Source organism: Mustela lutreola, chromosome 14, assembly GCF_030435805.1.
Source record: "Mustela lutreola isolate mMusLut2 chromosome 14, mMusLut2.pri, whole genome shotgun sequence".
In the NCBI taxonomy this organism is placed as follows: domain Eukaryota; kingdom Metazoa; phylum Chordata; class Mammalia; order Carnivora; family Mustelidae; genus Mustela; species Mustela lutreola.
This window is the reverse complement of record NC_081303.1, coordinates 37352533-37373256: the sequence shown is the minus strand read 5'-3', so window position 1 is coordinate 37373256 and position 20724 is coordinate 37352533. Positions and strand designations below refer to the sequence as shown.

Here is a 20724-nt window from a genome sequence, read left to right as displayed (position 1 = left end):
CTTTAAATGTTTGGTAGAATTTGCCTGTGAAGCCATCTGGTCGTGGACTTTTGGTTTTGGGGAGTTTTTTTTTATTACTGATTCAATTTCATTGCTGATAGTCTGATCAAAGTTTCTATTTCTTCTTGATTCAGTTTTGGGAGGTTATAAGTTTCAAGGAATTTATATGTTTCTCCTAGATTGTCTCACTTGTTAAGCATGTAATTTTTCATAATATTCTCTTATCCTTAGTATTTCTGCAATGTCAGTTGTTATTTCTTGTCTTTCATCTCTGATTTTGTTTATTTGAGCCCCCACTTTTTTATATGAATCTGGCTAAACATTTATCGATTTTGTTGATCTTTTCAAAGAACCAGCTCCCGGTTTCCTTGATCTGTACTATTGTGGGGTTTTTATTTGTTTGTTTGTTTTGTTTATTTCTGCTTTAACCTTTATTATTTCCTTCCTTCTACTAGTTTTGAGTTTTATTTGTTCTTCTTTTTCTAGTTCCTTTAGGTGTAAGTTTAAGTTGTTTGATATTTTTCTTTGTTGAGGTAGACCTGTATTGCTATAAGCTTCCTCTTAGAACCACTTTTGCTTCATTGCAAAGACTTTTGACCATTGTGCTTTCATTTTCATTTGTCTCCATGTATTTTTTTTATTTCGTGTTGGTTTCTTGATTGTTCAGTAGCAGGTTATTTAACTTCCATGTTATCTGTGCTCTTTTCAGATTTTTTCAAGTGGTTGATTTCTAGTTTTATACCACTGTGGTCAGAAAAGATACATCTTATGACTTTGATTTTGCTAATTTGTTGAAACTTATTTTGTGGCCTAACATGTGATCTATTCTAGAGAATGTTCCATGTGTACTTAAAGTGTATTCTGCTGTTTTAGGATGTAATGTTGAGAATGTATCTGTTAGATCCATGTGGCCCAATATGTCATTCAAAGCCACTGTTTCCTTATTGATTTTCCATTTGGATGATCCATCCACTGATGTAAGTGGTGAGTTAAAGTCCCCTAGTATTATTTTATTACTATCAATTATTTCCTTTATGTTTGTTATGAGCTGCTTTACGTATTTGGGTGCTCCTATGTTGGATGCATAAATAAATACAATTGTTGTATCTTCTTGTAGGATTGTCCCCTTTTTATAGTATCCTTCTTAGTCCCTTATTACAGTCTTTGTTTTAAAGTTTATTTCATCCAGTATACACATTGCTACCCCAGATTTCTTTTCACTTTCACTTGCATGAATTGTTTTTCTCTCTTTTCATGTTCTATCTGCAGATGTCTTTTAGTCTGAAATTAGTCTTTTGTAGACAGCATATTGGTTGGTCTTGCTTTTTATCCATTTTGTCCATAGTCAACCTGTGTCTTTTGATTAGAATGTTTAGTCCATTTACATTCAGAGTAATTTTTTAAAAGATTTTATTTATTTATTTGACAGAAATAGACACAGTGAGAAAGGGAACATAAGCAGGGGGAATGGGAGAGGGAGAAGTAGGCTTCCAGCCGAGCAGGAAGCCTGATGTGAGGCTCCATCCCAGGACCCTGGGATCATGACCTGAGCCATAGGCAGACACTTGCACCCCAGAGTAATTATTGATAAGTATGCACTTGCTGCCATTTTGTTGCTCATTTTATGGTTGTTTTTGTAGTTCTCTGTTTTTTCTCTTCTCTCTTCTTTCAGTTTGCTGGCATTCTTTAGTGATATATTTAGATTCTTTTCTGTTTACTTTTCACATATGTATTACCAGTTTTGGATTTGTGGTTACCATTGGGTTTGTATATAATGTCTTGTGCATATAGAAGTCTATATCAAGTTGATGGTTGCTTAAGTTTGAACTCATTCTAAAAGCACTAAATTATTACTCCTCCCCATGTCTTAAGTATATGGTGTCATACTGTACATCCTTTTATGTTGTGAGTCCCTTGACTGAGTTGTATATATAAACTTATTTTTAATGCTTTTGAGGTCCCTAATTTTCTTATTCCTACTTATTATGGTCTTTTCTTTCCATTCAAAGAGTCCCTATTGAAGAGAGGAAAAAATAAAACAAGATGAAATCAGAGAGGAAGACAAACCATAAGTGATTCTTAAGCATAGGAAACATTCTGAGGGTTGCTGGGGGAGGGGTAGAGGGATAGGGTAACTGGATGATGGAAATTAAAAAGGGCATGTGATATAATGAGACTGTTGAATCACTAATCTCTACCTCTGAAGCCAGTAATATATGTTAATTGAATTTAAATGAAAATAAATAAATTTTTTAAAAGAACAAAGAAGACAAAGAGTCCCCTTTAATATTTCATGGAGGGCTGTTTTGGTGGTCCTGAACTCCTTTAACTTTTGTTTGTCTGAGAAACTCTATCGCTTCTTCTGTTCTGAATGAGCGCCTTGCTGGATAGACTATTCTTGGCTGCAGGTTTCTCCTTTCAGCACTTTTAATCTATCATGCTGCTCTCTTCTGGCCTGCAAAGTTTCTGCTGAAAAATCAGCTGATGCCTTCTGGGTTTCCCTTATATGCAAATCTTTACTTTTGTTGCATCTAAAATTCTCTCTTGATCACCGTTTTTTGCCATTTTCAATATGTGTTTTGGTACAGATCTCCTTGGGTTGGTTTTGTTGGGAGCTCTCTATGCCTCCTGGATCTGGATTTCTGTTTCCTTCCCCAGATTCAGGAAGTTCTCCACTATCATTTCTTCAAATAAATATTCTGCCTCCTTTTTCTCTCTCTTCTCTTTCTGGGACCTCTATAAAGTGAGAGTTCTTGTGCTCGACAGTGTTCCTGGGTTTTCTTAACCTGTTCTCATTTTTTATTATTTTTTCTTTCGCAGGTCCATCTTGATTGCTTTTGATTAAGTGCCTTCCAGGTCACTGATCTGTTCTTCTGCTTCTTCTATCTATTTATACCCTCTGGTGTACTTTTAATTTCAGTTATTGAGTTCTTCATCTCTGATTGGTTCTTTTTTATGTTTTCTATGTTTGTTGAGGGTCTCACTGAGATCTCCTCTTTTCTCGAGTCCAGTGAATGTTTTTATGATGGTTTCTTTTATTCTCTGTCAGGCTTGTTACTCATCTCCATTTTGCTTAGGCCTATTGCTGTGATTTTGTCCCGCTCTTTCATTTTGGGCATATTCCTCTGTCCCCCTTTTCCGACTCTGGATCTATTTCTCTCTCACACTTGACGGTAGTGGCTTTATGAAGAAGAGGGTCTACAGGGCCCTGCTGTGCAGTGTCCCCTGGCCCCCAGAGCCTGGTACTTCAGGGTGTGTGGCCTGTGTGTTATAGGCACCTTCCTGTTGTGGCAGAGCTGTGTTTGCCTTCAGTCCTGCCTACGATGGCTCTCTGCCTGTTGTGGGCAGAGTCTGGTCCCTGTGGCATTAGTGGGCCGGTCAAGGGCTGCCCTGGGCTTGAGTTGAGTCAGACCAGGTGTTTACCAGAGATGAAGTAGTCCCAAACTACTTCATCAACCAGGGGACAACCTGTGTTGTCCCCTGAGCTTTTGGTGGTGGGCAGGGCCTGCAGTCAGACCAGCTGCCCACCCCCAGCCCACTGCTGGGGTCACTGGCCTGTGGTTCTCCTCCCCTCTCCCTGTAGAGGGGCTGGTCCCCGTCTGTGCTGCTTGCACACTCCCCAGGTGTGGGGCTGGCCCCGTCTGGGCTGCTTGCACACTCCCTAGGTGTGGGGCTGGCCCCGTCTGGGCTGCTTGCACACTCCCCAGGTGTGGGGCTGGCCCCTTCTGGGCTGCTTGCACCCTGGCGGGCTTGTGGCAGCACTCTGGATGCATTCCTGCCAAGGACCGGTCAGAGAGGGGTGGATCCACAACATGCGTGTGGGCAGGGGTGCGGTGCTTGTAAAGTCTGTGTGCATCTGCTCTGAGAGGGGACCTAGAGCTGAGGTCTGGCTGGAGGGGCTGTGTTTACACCAGAGTGAGGGGGTTGCTATTGGCAAGTTCTTTCCAGCCTTATCAGAGTGTCTAGGCTAGGGGAGGGAAACCATACCATTAGCTCCTTGGTTCCTAGAGAAGTCTCGCACTGATCTCTGTCCCTCTGGGAAAGGCTCTGAGGAGAGTAAACTATTCCTTCTTGTATGCCCCAGGCATTTTTCAAACTGCAGCTACTGTGCTGTATTTCTGTGGGTCTCTTCTCTTTAACAGTCGGACTCCATTTCCTCTCTCCCTCCCAGCTCTCCCAGAGCTGAGCCACTGATGTTTAAAATTCCAGGTTTTAAGTCCTGTTGGTCGTAAGAACTTGTAAACTTTGACCTGTCTCGTTTTCGAAGCTAAATGTTAGGAGGATTCATCTTCCCCATGCCGGCCCCTGTGAGAGGGTCTGTTTCTCTGCCCCCTTAACCCCCCACCCCAGTCAGGGCTTGTGGGTCTCTCTCTTCTGCCCACAGACCCACAAGTCCTTTTAGTTCTGTGCTGCCTCTCTGCCCTTCCTCTCATCTTCAGTGTGGCGTCTTCTCTTCTCTGCCTTCAGTTGTGGGGTTTGTTCTGCCAGTCTTCAAGTCATTTTCTGAGTCATTTATGCTATTATGGGTGTGATCTAGGTTTATGTGGGGGGATGAAGTGAGCTCAGGGTCCTCCTACTCCACCATTGTCCCCAGAGGCCCTTGTTTGATGATTTTATGTTATTGATTCCATATATTTAAACATTGCCAAAACATTAAATTGTCAGCTAGACGTACATATTTTTAAATACTGGGTTTTAATATCTGAGGTTTGTGGTGAACATATTCGCTTCACTTCATAAACCATTAAGATCTCTTTCCAGGTTTTCATATCTTTTCTTTGTTAAACACAAGTCCCAGTGGTTGTGATGACCCCTCCAGAATAGGCATATATGGCAGTTACAGCCTTCCTCTGCTATATGAATCCATGATCTCGTTAGTAACAGCAAGTTTACCAAGTAGGATTGCGATAAGCCCTCTGATTAATTCTTGCATATCTTTGCATTATTAGTAAGCCTCATTACCAACCAGTAATTTTCCATTTATTCCTGTGTTGAGCACCTGCTTTACATGCTGGTACTCCCTAGTTAGTTCCCTTCTATCACAGAACTCAAGGTCTGTCATAGGAACCGAGTTAGAGAGATACCAGCATATACTGTATGCTGTGATGGTTTGGATGGTTCAGTCACATGAAAGAGGAGAGATTAACCCAGCCTGGGAGAAGTGACCATTCAGCTGGGTTTTGGAAGAATGTCTGAGTTGGGCAGTTAGAAGGGTCAGGGTGTGTGAGTGGTTGTGGATAGGAAAAGCGTCCTAAGCAAGGGGGAAGTACAGATCTGGAGCCATGAGCAAGCATGGCATGTTCTGGAGTACTAAACCAGATGGTACCCGTGAAGCCTAGTTTGCAAATGGGAAAGTCGGGAAAGGTAAGACTCCCCAGGAGGCAGGGGCAGATGACAGAGGGCCTAGAATATCACAATGAAGGATTTTGAACAGAAGAGTGAAATTATTTGATTTAGAAATGTCTTCCTAGAAGGGAGCATGGAGTTATGTGTAGATGGGAGTGCAGTGAGAACAGAGAAAAAGAAACCAGTTGCAGGACTAGAAATCCGGGGGGACTAACTTAAGATAGTGGTGAGGATGAAAGATGACACATGGAGGAGAGAGGAAGGAGATCCAGGCTTGTGTCGAGGTTTCTGGCCTGGCCACCCATGTGGAAGGGGTGCACACTGCAGAGAGAGGAAGTAGGAAGGAGAAGCTTGTGTAGAAACAAGTACGTGTTGTACTTGTTGAAAATCTCTTCAGTCAACATTCGGGTGTACAGCTCTGGGGCAAAGGGAGGTGACAGGAGCCACAGAGCCAGCAGCCCAGGATGGGCAGGACGGGTGGAACAGAAATGCAATACGCGCCATGTCAGCGTTAAGGTGTGGGGACCACGAGGGAGCCTGAAAGCAAACGGTACACAGTTGGCTGAGGGATGGAGAAAAACAGGAGCATGACCTCCCAGGCAGGATGAGGGACAGAGCCAGCCATCAGATGCGAGATGGCGAGATGTCACGTGGCCTGAAGACTGAGCAGCTCCCAGTCCATCCTTGGCAGTGGGGCGGCATGGCAGGGCACGGGGGTGGCTGAGAGATGCGTAAGCTAAGGCCCCAAGTTTATAGGTGATCTCTTCAACCACTGTGACCATGGAGGGGAGGCGGGCTAGTAGGCAGTAGCTAGAGGAAAACCAAGTGCGAGAGGGGGCTGCTTGCATTTATTTTTAATGAGAGAGAGGCAAAAGGGAAGCCTGTTGCAAAGGAGAGCTTGCAGTGTAGGAGAGTGATCGGGGACACAGGATGGCTTGCCTGGGCTGTGGAAACAGGTGTCTTGCCTGGAGAAGAGGAAGTGAAGACCCTTGTGAGTGCAACTAGCAGCGGGCGGGACTGGGGTTGGCGGGGCTGTGTGCATAGCGGGTTGTGAGGTGACCACTGACTCCCCGAGGACTGGGAAACCAGCAGAAAGGCAGGCGTGTGGGAAGGCAATGCCGGCGATCCCATTGGTCCCACATGCAGCGGGGCGTCTGTGGGCGCGTGTGCTCGCGGGTGGGGTTTTTTGGGTCATACTTTCATTTGTTTTAGTTTTGCTTTATTAAAATTAATTTAGCAATTTAAGAATTAATTAAACATGGGTCCTTATTTCTACTAGTGCTGCTATGTATACTGCAATTTCAATATCATGCTTTTTGTGTGCAAATGTAAGCCCAGATGAGGCTGTGATAATCATGAATAAACATACATTATGAACTGCAATTTCTTTTGATTCTGGACAGGACTACCTTGAAATCAAAAGAAGGATTTTCCCAAGATTTTACTTTCTTAGCAATGCTGAACTCCTTGATATTCTAGCTGATAGCAGAAATCCCGAGTCTGTACAGGTAATATTACTATTCTCTGCTCAGTGATATTCTTTCCCAACCAGGTCAGAATTTTATAGTGTTATTGGCATTTGTTTCTGGTCCACAGCCTCATCTTGTGAAGTGTTTTGAAAATATAAAACAATTACTGATATGGAAACAAGAAATCGGTCCTCCTGCTGTGATAATGCTCATATCTGCTGAAGGGGAATCTCTTCTGCTGCCCAAGTATGACACATGTGTTCTAAACTAAGCCTTTAGACTCTATACAACATCCCTGTTTAAAACCTCAGCTTGGAACTGTCTGATATTTCATAGAAGTTTGCTAAGCAAACTGTTTCTTCAGAGATAATGTACCTATGCAGAATTTTATTTTTTCATGTCTCTATTTCTTGGCATCATCCTGAATGCCAACACGGGGTTTTATTATAGAAACTTAGGAAGGAAATTTACTCTTTGCTTGTCGTCGTTAATGCTGCGCCTCTGGCTGTGGACGGCTCCAGGCCGGACTCGTGGGTCTGCTGGGTCCTGCCACCACACAGGTCCAGTTTGCCAGCCAGCCTTTGGCACGCGGCTCCTGATGGGATTGGATTAAAAAATGCTGCGTCCCAGTGTTCCCGTCCACTGGAGTCCCTAACTCAACCCCGACCTCAGCTGGCTGTTTAAAAGACCCAGTAAGGAATACAAGAAATCTCTGTGATACAACTTACCCAGTTTGCTCATGTTTTACTGGAACCTCTTAACTTTGTAAGTTCATGATTTCGATGTCAGAATTCCCTAAAGTTATGTGATATGTTGTGTGCATAGCTTTCCAAATTGAGATCTAGAAAAAAAACAAAAGTTAGAGAATTGTGGTCCTTTGGCATATGAATGTTACAAGTGTAGAAAAGTTAGTCTACAGCCTTATCAAGAAACATTGATAAAGACTGTTTGCAAATTATTTTTTAAAACATTGTAGGAAAATTCGTGTAAGAAGTGCCGTGGAACAGTGGCTGGTGAATGTAGAGAAAAGCATGTTTGATGTGCTGAAAAAGTGAGTACAATTTTTAATCCTAAAATCATATTATGTATATATACTTAAACTTGTTCAATTATCTGTGAATCCAAGTGGGAAGTATCTGCAGAAATGTATGGAGTAAAGTCTGTTATGAAATGGGCTTTGATAGAACATGACAGCACGTGGCTGAACGGAAAAGAGGCATTTTTGCAGTTGGAAAGCATGATCAGGGACTGCATTCAAGCAGGTTAGGGTTAGGGTCAGGAGCTGAATGCATGGCGGGATGTTGCTGCCTGCTTCCGAAGGACCCAGTGCCCAGCTGCTGGGTTTCTGCTTCAGCTGCCCATTTCTGCTTCCTTGCATTACTTGCTGGCCCAGGCTCTGTAGTGTTCTCCTTTTTACCTTCCAGTCTGTTTAGAGTGAGGAAAGAGCCTCAGAGCATGAACTTTTCAATGACTTTGACTGGAGCTGTCTTATACATTTCTAGTTATTTGTGGTTGGTTATAGAGGGGCTGTCTATTGGTCTTGGGGTTTTAAGATCTATATTTATGAACTTGAACTTGAATGCCAATACAAGGCTTCTGGAGCAGAGCAGATTATTACTTACTTACATAAATAACTACAGTGGCTTTCCTTGGCTCCAGCTCTTACCTGGAGTGATGTGATGAGAGCCAGCTGTCTCATGTGTGAGGGCAAGGAACCCTGAAAGATGCATCCGGGCACTTGAGAAACAAACCAATATTCACTTGTTGTGCTGGAACTTTTGTCAGACAGTCTTACCATTTGTTATTAATGACAGTTATTTCTCTTTCTTTACAGTTTTCTTTAAAAAAATCTCTTCCTTGTTGTTTAGGATGACAGATTATGTGCAGTGTTGAAAAGTACAGTTGACAGCATCCTTCTTTGTTTACTAATTTTACTGGGAACATTTCTAACGTTTTGTCTTTTGTTTATGATGCTTGAATTTCTGGAATATACCCCTCATCGAGGTAGAGTTTAATTCTGTTTCTTATTTGCAAAGTTTTTAATAATAAAAGACATCTAATTCATTCAAAGACTTTTTAATGAATCAATTGAGAACCCCAAATACTCTTTTGCCTTTAATCTGTGGTTGTTATGACTACAATAACAGATTTCCTTAGGTTGAACTCCACTTGATTTTCCTGTTCCTTTCTCAGTCCACTTACTTTATTTTCTGGAAAACTGTATTAAACATGTTCTCCTTTTCTAAAAGTGGATTTGTCCTTATCCTTGTTTTATTTCTAGCATTTATTTCTAATAAATAACTGTGTCACCAGACCTGTTGACTCCCTGAAGCTTGCCCCCGTGTCTGCAAAGCGTCCCTCCACTGAACTCTTGAGCCACCATTTATCTGCAGTGTGTCCTGTTGCTTCACTGCTCCCCATGCCGTTGTATGTCTTCTAACCACCAGGCTGTAGGTCTGGGTGGGGAGGGGGGTGTCATTTATTGTTATATTGAGTTTCTTCATATCTTTTGGGGCAGCCATGCCAAAGTCATAAACATTTCCTTTTTTCTAGTGAATACTCTTTAAAATGTTAATGTACAAAGTGAAACATACTTTTATCAAAGCCTATAGTAAATGGCTCTGATTTGTCTGCAATGAGCTTGGATCACTGCATAAAACCCCTCCATCATCACCTCTGTATTATAGTCATGCAGGATCTTATTCCAAATGGGGTTAGTTTTCTGTTTATGGATCAGTAATTCTCTAGTCTTATAAGGTTCTTGGTTTGGTTTGTTTTTGTTCATTACTGATTCATAGGTCTCACATTTTAGAGTTTGTTTTCCTTCTGCTATATACATTTCCAGGTAATTTTTTCCAGAAAGCATGTGTGAGTGGCAAATATTTTTATTTTTGCCCTCTTACTTGCAGGCTAGTTTGAATGGAATTAATTTTAAGTTCAAATCTAATTTCTTGAATGCTAGCTCCCCCAAATGTCACCCAAACGACATGTTGCTAAGACAGAGCTGAGTGTATGGGGTAAAGCAGAAGCCCTGCTGGGGCCCCAGAGCGCCCAGGCAAGGAAGGGTTAAACTGGAATGTGTGTCAAGCTGTGGCAGTCTGGTTTCAGGGAGGCCTTGCAGTGTGGGGCTTGATTACAGCTGGGTAGAGATTGGGGACAGCTGTTTGGGATTGGAGGACACAGCGGAGCTGGGGTTGCCCTTTGATGCTGGTTTTGGAAAAAGCTTTGTTTTTGTTTTCACACAGGATGGAATGGTGAGGTATTACCTTCATAACACATTAAACTTGGCAAAACAGTGTCTTCTATCTGGAAGCCTTTTCTTAGCTTTTGTACATACTTGCACTATTCCCTTTGGGGAGATGCTTTCGCTTTCACCAAATACTGCTGGACCTGGCGGTGTTTGATCCTAGCAGAACGTGTTCATGTTCCTGTGTCACGCTGCCTGCAGGCCGAGTGATTGCCAGATACCAGCAGCTTGTGAGATGCCCCTGACCCCAGAGAGCTTCAGCCGGGTGTTGGAACTAGGAAGGGAGCTGTCTGTGGCTGCATGAGCTTTGCTAGCCCTGCTTCCCCGGGTTTGTGTTTGCACGGGTTGTCGTTCACAGTCAGATGAGCGAGTCCCTCTCCCTCTTTCTCTCCCTGCGGGTTCTTGTGTTTAATCGCAGCAAGTGGCCTGCGCAGCCACCGGGGACAGGACTGTGCACAGGCCCAGTCTGGGAGTGGCGGATCTTCCCGGGTGTGGACATTTCTTTCCACTTCTCCTGGATGCTGAAAACTGCCTTTGTCCCATCCCCAGCATGTGGGTTCCAGCGCTGTTTCAGAGACACCGCTCTTGTGAGAAAATGCCAGTGTCGATGAACTTTGGTTCCTTTCTTCCCTTCTCTCCACTTTCCTTTCTTCCTCTGTCTTTCCCGCCGTGTGTTAGGATGTGTGGTGTAATTGCAGGCCCTCCTCTGCTTCCCCCTCCAGCCCCAGAGGCCCTCTGAGATTTCCATTCACAGTGGTCATCGGCAGCTGCAATAGGGCAGGGGGTGTGGGAACAGGCAGAGGCCACTGCACTCCCTGCTTAGGAAGCTCTCTCCTCATCGCCCCGAAGAGCCACCCCTGCCTCCCTCTTGTGGTTGTCAAACTTGGCAGGAGTGTTCTTTGGTGGGTCTGCTCTTTCTAGAATTCAATCCCAATTTGCTTGCCATCTGAAAGAGACTTTTCAAGTTGTGGATGCCCCGGAGCACACTTTTGTGTGTTCCAGTGTTTTCTGTGTGTGTGTGTGTGTGTGTGTGTAGAATATAATTGACATATATATCATTACATAGTATTCATATATTACCTATCATTTGAAGGAGTTCACAATGAAGACAGGATTATTAAGTCAGAAACTTGATTCACTCTCTCCCAAGAGACTATAAAAAATCAGAATAAATATTTCCAAAACGCTGGAGGAAATAAAATAAAGAAAATATAGTGTGTGTGCTCTGTGTGTGTATACAAATATAAACACGGGGCTAAGTGTCAAAATAGAAGTAAGATTTTAATTAAAAGATTTTGTCAAAAGAGAAATGGAACTACATGTTGTTTGAGAGATAAAGAAAACAAAGACATAAAATAAAAGGTCATTTTAATTGATAAAACATAAATTTGCCACTAATGTTGTTTTGAAACATACAGAAAGTTGTTATAAACATATTTCTCCACAGTGGCAGTGATAAGAAAATAATTAAAAAATTACTAAAAACCATTTGCAATTACAGCAAAAATTAGAAGAACCAATATTTATTTTAAAAGCAAACTAAATTTTAAATTAAGATGATAAGTAAAGAAAAGAAGCCGTCAAAGTAGAAGAAAATGAGTGAAGTTTGGTGTCAAGAATTTCTGACACATGGCATCAGTGATGAAATGTGAAGATGATTGATCGATGTGACTATACAGAAACTAAAACTTTGGAGTGTTTTTAGTTGTAACAATATGCAGACATATACGTTGGCACATATTAACTTGATCTTAAATAAAAACATCTGCATATTTTTCATGAATCTTATTTTTTTTCCTTATGATTAATTTTTAAAGCTAAATATGGGGCTTTACTGCTAAAATTTATTTGATGGTTTCAAATCATTTTAAGTACTGATTTTGTCATTGATAGTATTAGAAATTCAAAGTTAATATGTGTCATCTCCCCCTTCTAGTTCTACCACCCAGAAACTCAGTGGCCCCACTGGGGAAGTGCTGGTGACATTAAAGGAAAATATAGAGAATATGCATTTGCATAAATCAGTAAGGCTCTAGTAACTCTGACATTTGGTGCCATATGTATACCTAAGTGAGAATTAAAAACCAGAGATCCTAAAGGAAAATCCCCTCGTGACCTCGTCATGCTTGATCATTGAATGGCCCCTGTGATTGCACGTAATAATAGAAGTAAAATGTTTTGTTTGTAGGTTTCTAAGTCAAGGGGTCGAGGACTGGAACCGCCAGATCTTTTCCACATGGGTAGTGTCTCATCCAGGACAAGTGGTCCTCACGGTGGTGAGTTAGTTTGTGGCTCTACTGCCCAGAAAGCAAAGATTTAGAAAGAAACCATTATGAAGGGTACTTATATGTGTCATTCACTTTGAAATGCACCAAAAAATGAGACAGATAGATGTATAGAAAACTGGATAGATAGACGAGAAAGTAAATTTAGCAAAGAATTGCTTAGAATATAGGTGGTGGGAATCTGGGTATTTGTTTTATAATTCAGCTTTTTTATGGTTTGTTTTAAAATTGTTTCATAATAAAATGTTGAATGAAAATAAATCACAAATTATTTTCTCAGGGATATCCCTCAGGAATATCCCTCTATTATCTCAAGGATATCCCGCACTGTATTTGGTTTCTACTGCTGTCATTAAAAAGTTGCCTCAAACTTAGTTGCTTAAATAGCACGTGTATATTAGCTCGCAGCTGTGTCCGTTGAAGGCCTCATGGTGTCACTGGCAAAAATAAAAGTGTCCGCAGGCTCATTCCTTCCTGAACGCTGCATTCCTTCCTGAAGGCTTAGGGGAGAGTCCCTTCCTTTCTCTTTCCTGGCTTCTAGAGGCGCTGGCTTTCCTTTATTTTCAAAGCCAGCCCTGTTTGCATCTGTCTGCTCTTCTTCAGTCAGACCTCCCTCTGCCCACATGGCAAAAATTGTTCTCCAAGTTTAAGGGTACATATGGTCATATTGGCCCCACTCAGATAATTCAGAATACTCTCTCCACCTGTGGGTCTTGATTTAATTACATTTGCAAAGTGCCGTTTGCCCTGTTAGGTGACATAGTCACAGGCTCTGTGCATTAACTGTTGCTGTTCTGGACCTCAAAGGTGAAAGAGAAACGAGGTATGCATGATAGCAAGGAAGCCAAAGCATGTGTTTTCTTTTGAGAAGAACAACTCGGGAAGTAGTGGTTCAAGCCAGGACAGTAGGGAATTTCCCCTGTAGACCATGTATAATGATAGAAGGACAAGGAAAGACCCCATGGGACAGCCCCATGTAACAAAAAGATGAAGGAAGGGGCTCCATGAAGAAGAATGCCAGAGGCATCATGGAAGCCAAGGGAGCAGAGAGGGAACTGGACTGACTTTTGTTTGGAGACAGTGAGTGGTCATCATTTTAAAATGCTCTAGAGAGGTCTGCAAACTCCAATAACGTCTGTTGGTGATGAGAGTCCCACGTACCTTGGGAACAGTGGTTCTGCACTGATGCAGGAAGAAGCCCTGGTCCCCTGAGTTATCCTCCTCAAGTGTTTGTAAAGCAGTTTTGACTTCATTAAATTCTCTATTAAACTTAAAGATAACATCACATCTTTTCACTGTGCCTTGCCCCACCACAACTGTCACATCTCTGAGAACCTAGGGTTATGGACACAAATAACGATGTCCAATCTCCCCAGTTCCCTTTGTTGTGCACTTGACTAAATATTAATAAAGTACTCGAAGATCCTGCGCTGTAAGGGCTTATATAAGCTGTGGTCTACAAAGGCAGTGAAGTCCTGATGAATCAGCCTAGACATTCCTGTGGTTGGCCAGGCATCCAGATCATCAGATCTGCTCTGTGAAGAGAAGATCATCCCAGGTCCCCAGTCCTCCAAACATGCTGAATAAAAAGCGGTTCCTTATGGGCTTGAACTGGAATCGTTGAATAGATTTTGCCAGTTTCTCCCCTGTCTGCCCAGGCTGCTGCTAATTTCCCATCCCAGTGTACTGCTGACAACGTCCCTTTCTCCTGTGCTTCTGCATGTGGAACCGGACCAGGAGCCTTCTCCCAGCAGATGGCTCTGGGGGAGTGGGGATGATAATAGGCCTGCATGTTCCGGCCACTGAGAATTTCAGCGCAGGTTTATCTAAGCCAGAGCAACGGACGGTTCCCTTCCAGCCATCTAAGGACAGAGAGATCTGGTTTGCAGGCTACCTCCCCAGAACCTGCACTGACGCCACCTAGCAAGGGGACTTGGCCTGCTGGATGCTGCCTCTGAAGCTGTGAATCTTGAATAAATGCTTCAAACACAGCAGTGCGGTGGCCTTGACAGCGCTTCCTGCTGCCCGGCCCAGACTCACTCCTGCCCACTCCCGAGAGTCCCAGGCCATGGTCTCTTTCCACCTGCTGACCCGCCACATCCTATAAGAAAGAGTTTGTTTCTGTTGCAGGCAGCCTAGAACATGGACTGATGCATCAGGTTCCACATTCTCTCCCCTCTTACCTTGCTCTGGAAGAAAGTCCCACCCCTATAACTCTTACCCCTAGGCTAAGTATTCTGATGTTTATTTCTTTATAGCCTTACTTACGTGTTTCATAGGCACTTCAAATTCATGATATCCCAAGACGAACTCACTGCACCCCTCCACCTTCAGTAGGTACTATCCTAGGGACTGCAATCCCAGTTCACCCAGTTGTGGGCTGGAAACCTGCAGGCCTCCTGGAAGTCCCTTCCACTGACTTCCAGGTCACTGCGACATTAATCCAGCAGCCTTCTTAAAAAAAACTCTGGCGCTTATGGAGTGGGTGAGTGTCAAAAGATGGCTTGAATGATGGAAGTCATACAGAGTTTCTGAAAATTATGACTATAGACAACATACTCTAAAAAGAGTATTTCTGGTTTCAACTGAGCACATGGTCCTAATTTCATGCTGGAGTTTTCTACCATTATTACTGTCCTGGGTTATTAGTCTAATGATGATTGCTAGTGATGTTATCAGTCTAGTGATGATTGCTAATAATAGCAGACTTTGAAACTAGAACTATTGGTGGTAAATATATTTCAATTTATTCAAAAATAAGGCCATGAGCATTAATAAAATTCAGTGTCTGAATCTCAAACACATTTTCTCATACACATTTTCAAATGTGTATGCTCTTTTTCACACACACATACACATCATGAAAACATCTGGTTTAACTTATAAAGTTTATTTTTCAATCACCATCTTTATATCTTACTTTTTCAGAGCCAGATCATGTTTTATAATGACTGCATCAAATGTTTTGGGAGTTCTCGGTCAAGACCAGAGTTGGAGAAGGTCCACAGCAGCATGGTCCGTCACCTAGAAGAGATTGCAGAGCTGGTGATGCTGGACACCAGTAACTCCCGCACGCAGGCTGTCCTGGGAGCGCTGCTCACACTCTGCGTACACCACAGAGACATTGTGAGAGATTTATTGCTGAGAGGCATCTTCAGTGTGGGGGATTTTGAGTGGACGAGGTAAGTGGATCCCGTTACCACTCTGCCTAAAATAACTCATCACACGGCTACCTCTAGGGAAATTCATTCTCTACCTCAAATTTCGTCAAATCTGACTTTTCATTTTCCTGGGATTTATAGACATTCTGGGCAAACTGTGTCAGTTTGAGTTCCCGATGCCTATGCTTTCTTCCTTCTCTTTTACACTGTCCCTCCCATTATTTTAACTTCCTTGGGCTTCATGCTCCTGGATGGGCTTTGCTCCTCTCGTCCTTCCGCCGGAGCGCAGCCCTACCTCAGGCCTTGACTCTCCCTATGTGCTGTCCGTTCTGGAGCACTCTAAACAGGGAAACAACCAGAGCATGTTTCTAGCCAGCTTTTTACCTCAGAGCCCCCTTTCTCCTACCAGAAGCCTGGTAGTACATATTCATACATAAATATTTTATATATGAAACACCACAATTGTGAAACTGTAGGAGAATAGAGACACTGACCCTGGGGAGAAGAGAGCAAGCATAAGTTTCCTATGATAAATGTGAAATTTCAATCTTCTGAGTTATTTTTTTCTAAAGAAACCTCTGTTCATTAAAAAATAACTGTCCTGACTACATAATGTCTTTGATTCTCAAGAAAAGTTAATTTTTAAGAAATTCTGCATGAGTATAAATTTCCTTATTTAAATGTGACAATTTCCTTTAGCCTCTAGAGAAAATGGAGCCCAGAGGCTGATATATTTGACTAACACCACTTGAATTTTACTGAATACTTTATATTTGATATATATTCACATATTCCTTTTACTGCAGAAGTGTAACTGTTTACCATTTTTAACTGCCAAAGAAATATGTTGTATTGATGAACCATTACCCAAAAGTTCAGTATGTCATTATTACTTTCTAGTAACTGTCTTTGAAAGTGAAACTGAGAGGTGGAAGAACATAAATAGAAAAGTAAAGTAGGAAACACATGATTCTAAACAACTCTGGGAGCATCATGATTCTAGGGCTACAGTTCCCAAGTTGTATGCCAGGGTGTCCCAAGGCCCCATAGAGACCTTACAGGACACTGCAAAACATTTTAAACTTTTAAAAGATTCAGAGGGATATGTGTCATGTGTCAGACAGCAAACAAACTGGTAGCTCAAAAGTAGTTGACAAGTTTAACCTTAGACCATTAAACATTATAATCATCATATTGATGATTTCTCATTCTTGCAAAGCTAGGTTTAAGCAGTTGCTCTGATAAAAAAGCAAGGACTAAATGAAAACATGATATAGGAAACAAAGTTGACAGTATCCTATCTGATTCTAAGGTCTGATAAGTTGTGCAGTGCACCATAGGTACACATGTCCCATTAGTAAGTAATGGTGATTATTCAAGAATGATATAAAATTCCTTTCAATTTATTTGTATATATTTTAAAAATAAGCTACCAAGTTCATTAAGACAAAAAATACCTTTAAGCTGCTTTGAATCTAAAAATTAATTAAATTAACTGTGAGGTATTTCTTTTGACTATGGTAATCAAGAAAAAAAATCACTGTATACTATAGGTGCAGTCAAGCAAGTTTGGGAATTTTGTTAGGGGAAGAAGAATTGGGGGAGTAAAGCTCTGGAAATAAAAATTCTATTTAAATGATTTAGTACTTGAATCATAAAACAAATCTTGGGTCTTAAGATAGCAGATACCTTTTTACTTAGCTTACCAATCCTTTACTTTAGCATAGTAAAAGCCACATATGATGAGCCCAGAGCTAAGATCATACACAATAGCAAAAAGCTGAGAGCTTTTTCTTTAAGATTCAGAGCCAGATAAGGTTGTCCACTCTCCTCATGTCTATTCAACATGGTAGTAGAAGTCTTAGTGAGAACAGTTAAACAAGAAAAAGAAACAAAAGGCATCCAAATTGGAAAGGAAGAAGTAAAACAGTCTCTCTTTGCAGATGACATATTATATGCAGACATAAAGATGCCACCAAAGAACTGGTAGTCCTAATAAAGGAGTCCAGTAAAGTTGCAAAGTCAATACAAGAGAATCGAGTTACATTTCTACCCACTTACAATGAACTATCAGAAAGAGAAGTAAAACAATCCCATTTATAATTACACCAAGGGAATAAAATATTTGGGAATAAATTTAACCAAAGAGGTGAAATATCTGTACACTGAAAACTCTTTGGACATTAATGAAGGAAATTGAAGAAGACACAAGTAAATGAAAAGACAATCCATGATCGAGGATTGAAAAAATTAATATTGTTAAAATGTCCATTCTACCCAAAGTCATCTGTAGATTCAATATAAAACCTTTCAAAATTCCAGTGACCTTTTTCAACTGGAAATAGATCAAAACCTAAAATTTGTATGGAACTGCAAAATACCTCAAGTATCCAAAACAATCTTGAGAAAGAAGAACAAAGCTGGAGAAAACACACTTCCTGGTTTCAAGCTGTATTACAAAGCTGTAGTAATCAAAACAGTATGACATCAGCAAACACATCATCCAATGGAACAGAATAGCCCTGAAATATAACCACACATATATGGCCAATCAGTAACAAAAGAGCCAAGAATATACAATGGGGAAAGGAGAGTCTCTTTAATAAATGACGCTGGGAAAACTAGACATCTCCATGCAAAAGAATGAAACTGAACCTCTATCTCATGCCACTCTCAGAAACCAACTGAAATAGATTTAAGACTTGGAACGTAAGACATGGAACCATTAAACTCTTACTCAAAAACATAAGGCAGTAAACTTGGTCTTGGCAATAACTTTTGGATTAGATGCCAAAAGTAAAGGAAACAAAAAATAAACAAGTGAAACTACATCAAACCAAAAGCTTCTGAACAAGAAAGGAAACCATAAACAAAATAAAAAGGCAACCTACTGAATGGGAGAAAATATTTGCAAACCATGAATCCACTAAGGGATAGATACCCCAAATACATAAAGAACACCTGCAACTCAATAGCAAAAAAAAGGTTGTTGTTTTTTTATTATTATTAAAAAATGGGCAGAGGACCCGAATAGACATATTCCAGGGAAGACACACAGATAGCCAACAGGTGCATGAAATGCTGCCCAGCACTTCTCATCATCAGGGAAATGCAAATCAAAATCACAATAAGATACCACCGCACACCTGTCAGAATGCCTATTATCATAAAGACAAGAAATGAATTTTGGTGTGGATGTGAAGAAAAGGGAAATTTATGTGCCATTGGAGGAAATGTAAATTGGTTCACCCACTATGGAAAATGTATGGTGGTTTCTCATAAAATTAGAAATATAAGGACCAAATGATCCAGCAATTCCAATTCTGCATATTTTCCCTAATGAAGTACTATCTCAAAAAGGTATCTGTACCCCATATTCATCACAGAATTATTTATAATAGCCAAGACATTCATTAACTGATGAATGGATAAAGAAAATGTAGTACATGTGTAGAATGAACTATGACACAGCCATAAAAAATGAAAGAAGTCTTGCCCATTGCTACAACACCTTGATGGCATTATCCTAAATTAAATAGGTCAGACAATGTATGACCTCACTTATATGTGAAACCCATAAACACTGAATTCATAGAAACAGAGAAATGGGTGGGGGCCAGAGGCAGCGGATATTTGTAATGGATGAAGGAGGTCAAAGGTACCAACTTCCAGTTAGAAGATAAATAAGTTCTGGGATTGTAATGGCTAGCCTGAGGACTATAGTTTAATAATACTTTATTGTATATTTGAAGAATACTAAGAGAGTAGATCTCAAGTGCTGTCATCACAAGAAAAGTAAAATTGTAACTGTGTGAATGATGAATGTTACCTAAATTTACTGTGATCATTTCACAGTATGTACATATATCAAATCATTATATTGTCACACCTTAAACTACTATGAAGGTCTAGCTCAATATCTCCATAAATCTGGGGGGGAAAGAATATATACTGTAAAGCTACAACTGGGTCGCAGGTTTTACTGGTAGCCTTATAGATGAGCAAATTTAGGATTAGCCTCACGATTCTCTGGGTTCTTAAGATAAATACCACAATAGCATTTCAGTTACCCTCATAGTAAGGATCCTGGTTATAATGAACAATGTCTGAGCCACGTCTTTATTGAAAACCACAATACATTTCGTAGGGAGGATTCTTGTATAAATCCTCAATTTGTGCTGTGCCCACATCACAGCCAAGCAGCAGGACTCCACGAGACCATTTTCCTCACAGGGCAAGTGCTCACGTGCTTGTAGGATTCGGCGTTCTAGTATTTCATTCTAACATTGTCACTCATGTACTGGCCATAACTCTTTCCATTTTTTTTTTAACGCTTTCATTTGTTTTTTAGTCAACATTCCCTCTAATGTTTGTTAGGTTTCTACACGCGAAAACAAAAACTAATTTTGCCCCAATAACATGCACACTTGCACCACTGTTTTCAGGCATTTGCACTATAAGTGGAACGACAGACAGAAGTTGTGCTACGTGTCTCAAGGAGATGCCAGCTTCACATACGGCTACGAGTACCTGGGCTGCACGCCCCGCTTGGTTATCACGCCCCTCACTAACAGGTGCTGGCTCACCCTCACCGGAGCGCTGCTTCTGAATCTGGGGGGCTGCCCCGCAGGCCCCACCGGCACGGGCAAAACAGAGAGTATCAAAGATCTAGCCAAAGTAAGTGCCTTTGGTATCCAGAATGCCGCTTTCTTGGGTTTTTAGTCACACAGACCTTAATGGTATCTTAAATATACACCATTCCTGCTAGTAAGATGTTCAGAACATTTAACAGACACCAGGTCCATGAAGTCATGTAACTCATCCGTTCACATTTAAGTGTCTGCTGTGTGCTGGGACATGGGCCTTCTGCAGGCTCAGTTTGCTTCTGTTTACTTGGGATTCCACCGTGCTCACTGATGAGTGAGTGGTGGCAGCATCGCCCTCATTTAAGGGTGATTTCGAGCTGCATGCAGACTTCTCTCTGGTCGTGTGTGTGTGTGTGTGTGTGTGTGTGTGTGACACAGAGAAAGAGACAGGGACTATGAAAGTGGAGGAGATGGTTTGATGTCACTGAAATGATTTCCCTGAAATGCTTTTTTCCTTAGTTTTTTATTGATGTGTTTTAGAAACATGACTCTTTAGCATTCCATGTGCTAATCAACTTAATAGTGTATATGTCTCTACACTCTACTAAGTTTTGTGACTTTCTAAATTCA

General features: G+C 41.3%; 1 protein-coding gene across 1 annotated transcript in view; it reads left to right on the top strand.

Annotated features, from left to right (window-relative positions):
• The window catches only part of DNAH14 (dynein axonemal heavy chain 14), a 320474-nt gene that overhangs the window by 104228 nt on the left and 195522 nt on the right, over window positions 1–20724 (top strand). Inside the window, exons 23-28 of the mRNA XM_059145622.1 lie at window positions 6750–6854; window positions 6943–7061; window positions 7792–7866; window positions 12251–12338; window positions 15276–15529; window positions 19954–20185. Of these exons, the coding sequence (XP_059001605.1) occupies window positions 6750–6854; window positions 6943–7061; window positions 7792–7866; window positions 12251–12338; window positions 15276–15529; window positions 19954–20185 (873 nt within the window). The remainder of the gene's footprint in view (window positions 1–6749; window positions 6855–6942; window positions 7062–7791; window positions 7867–12250; window positions 12339–15275; window positions 15530–19953; window positions 20186–20724) is intronic.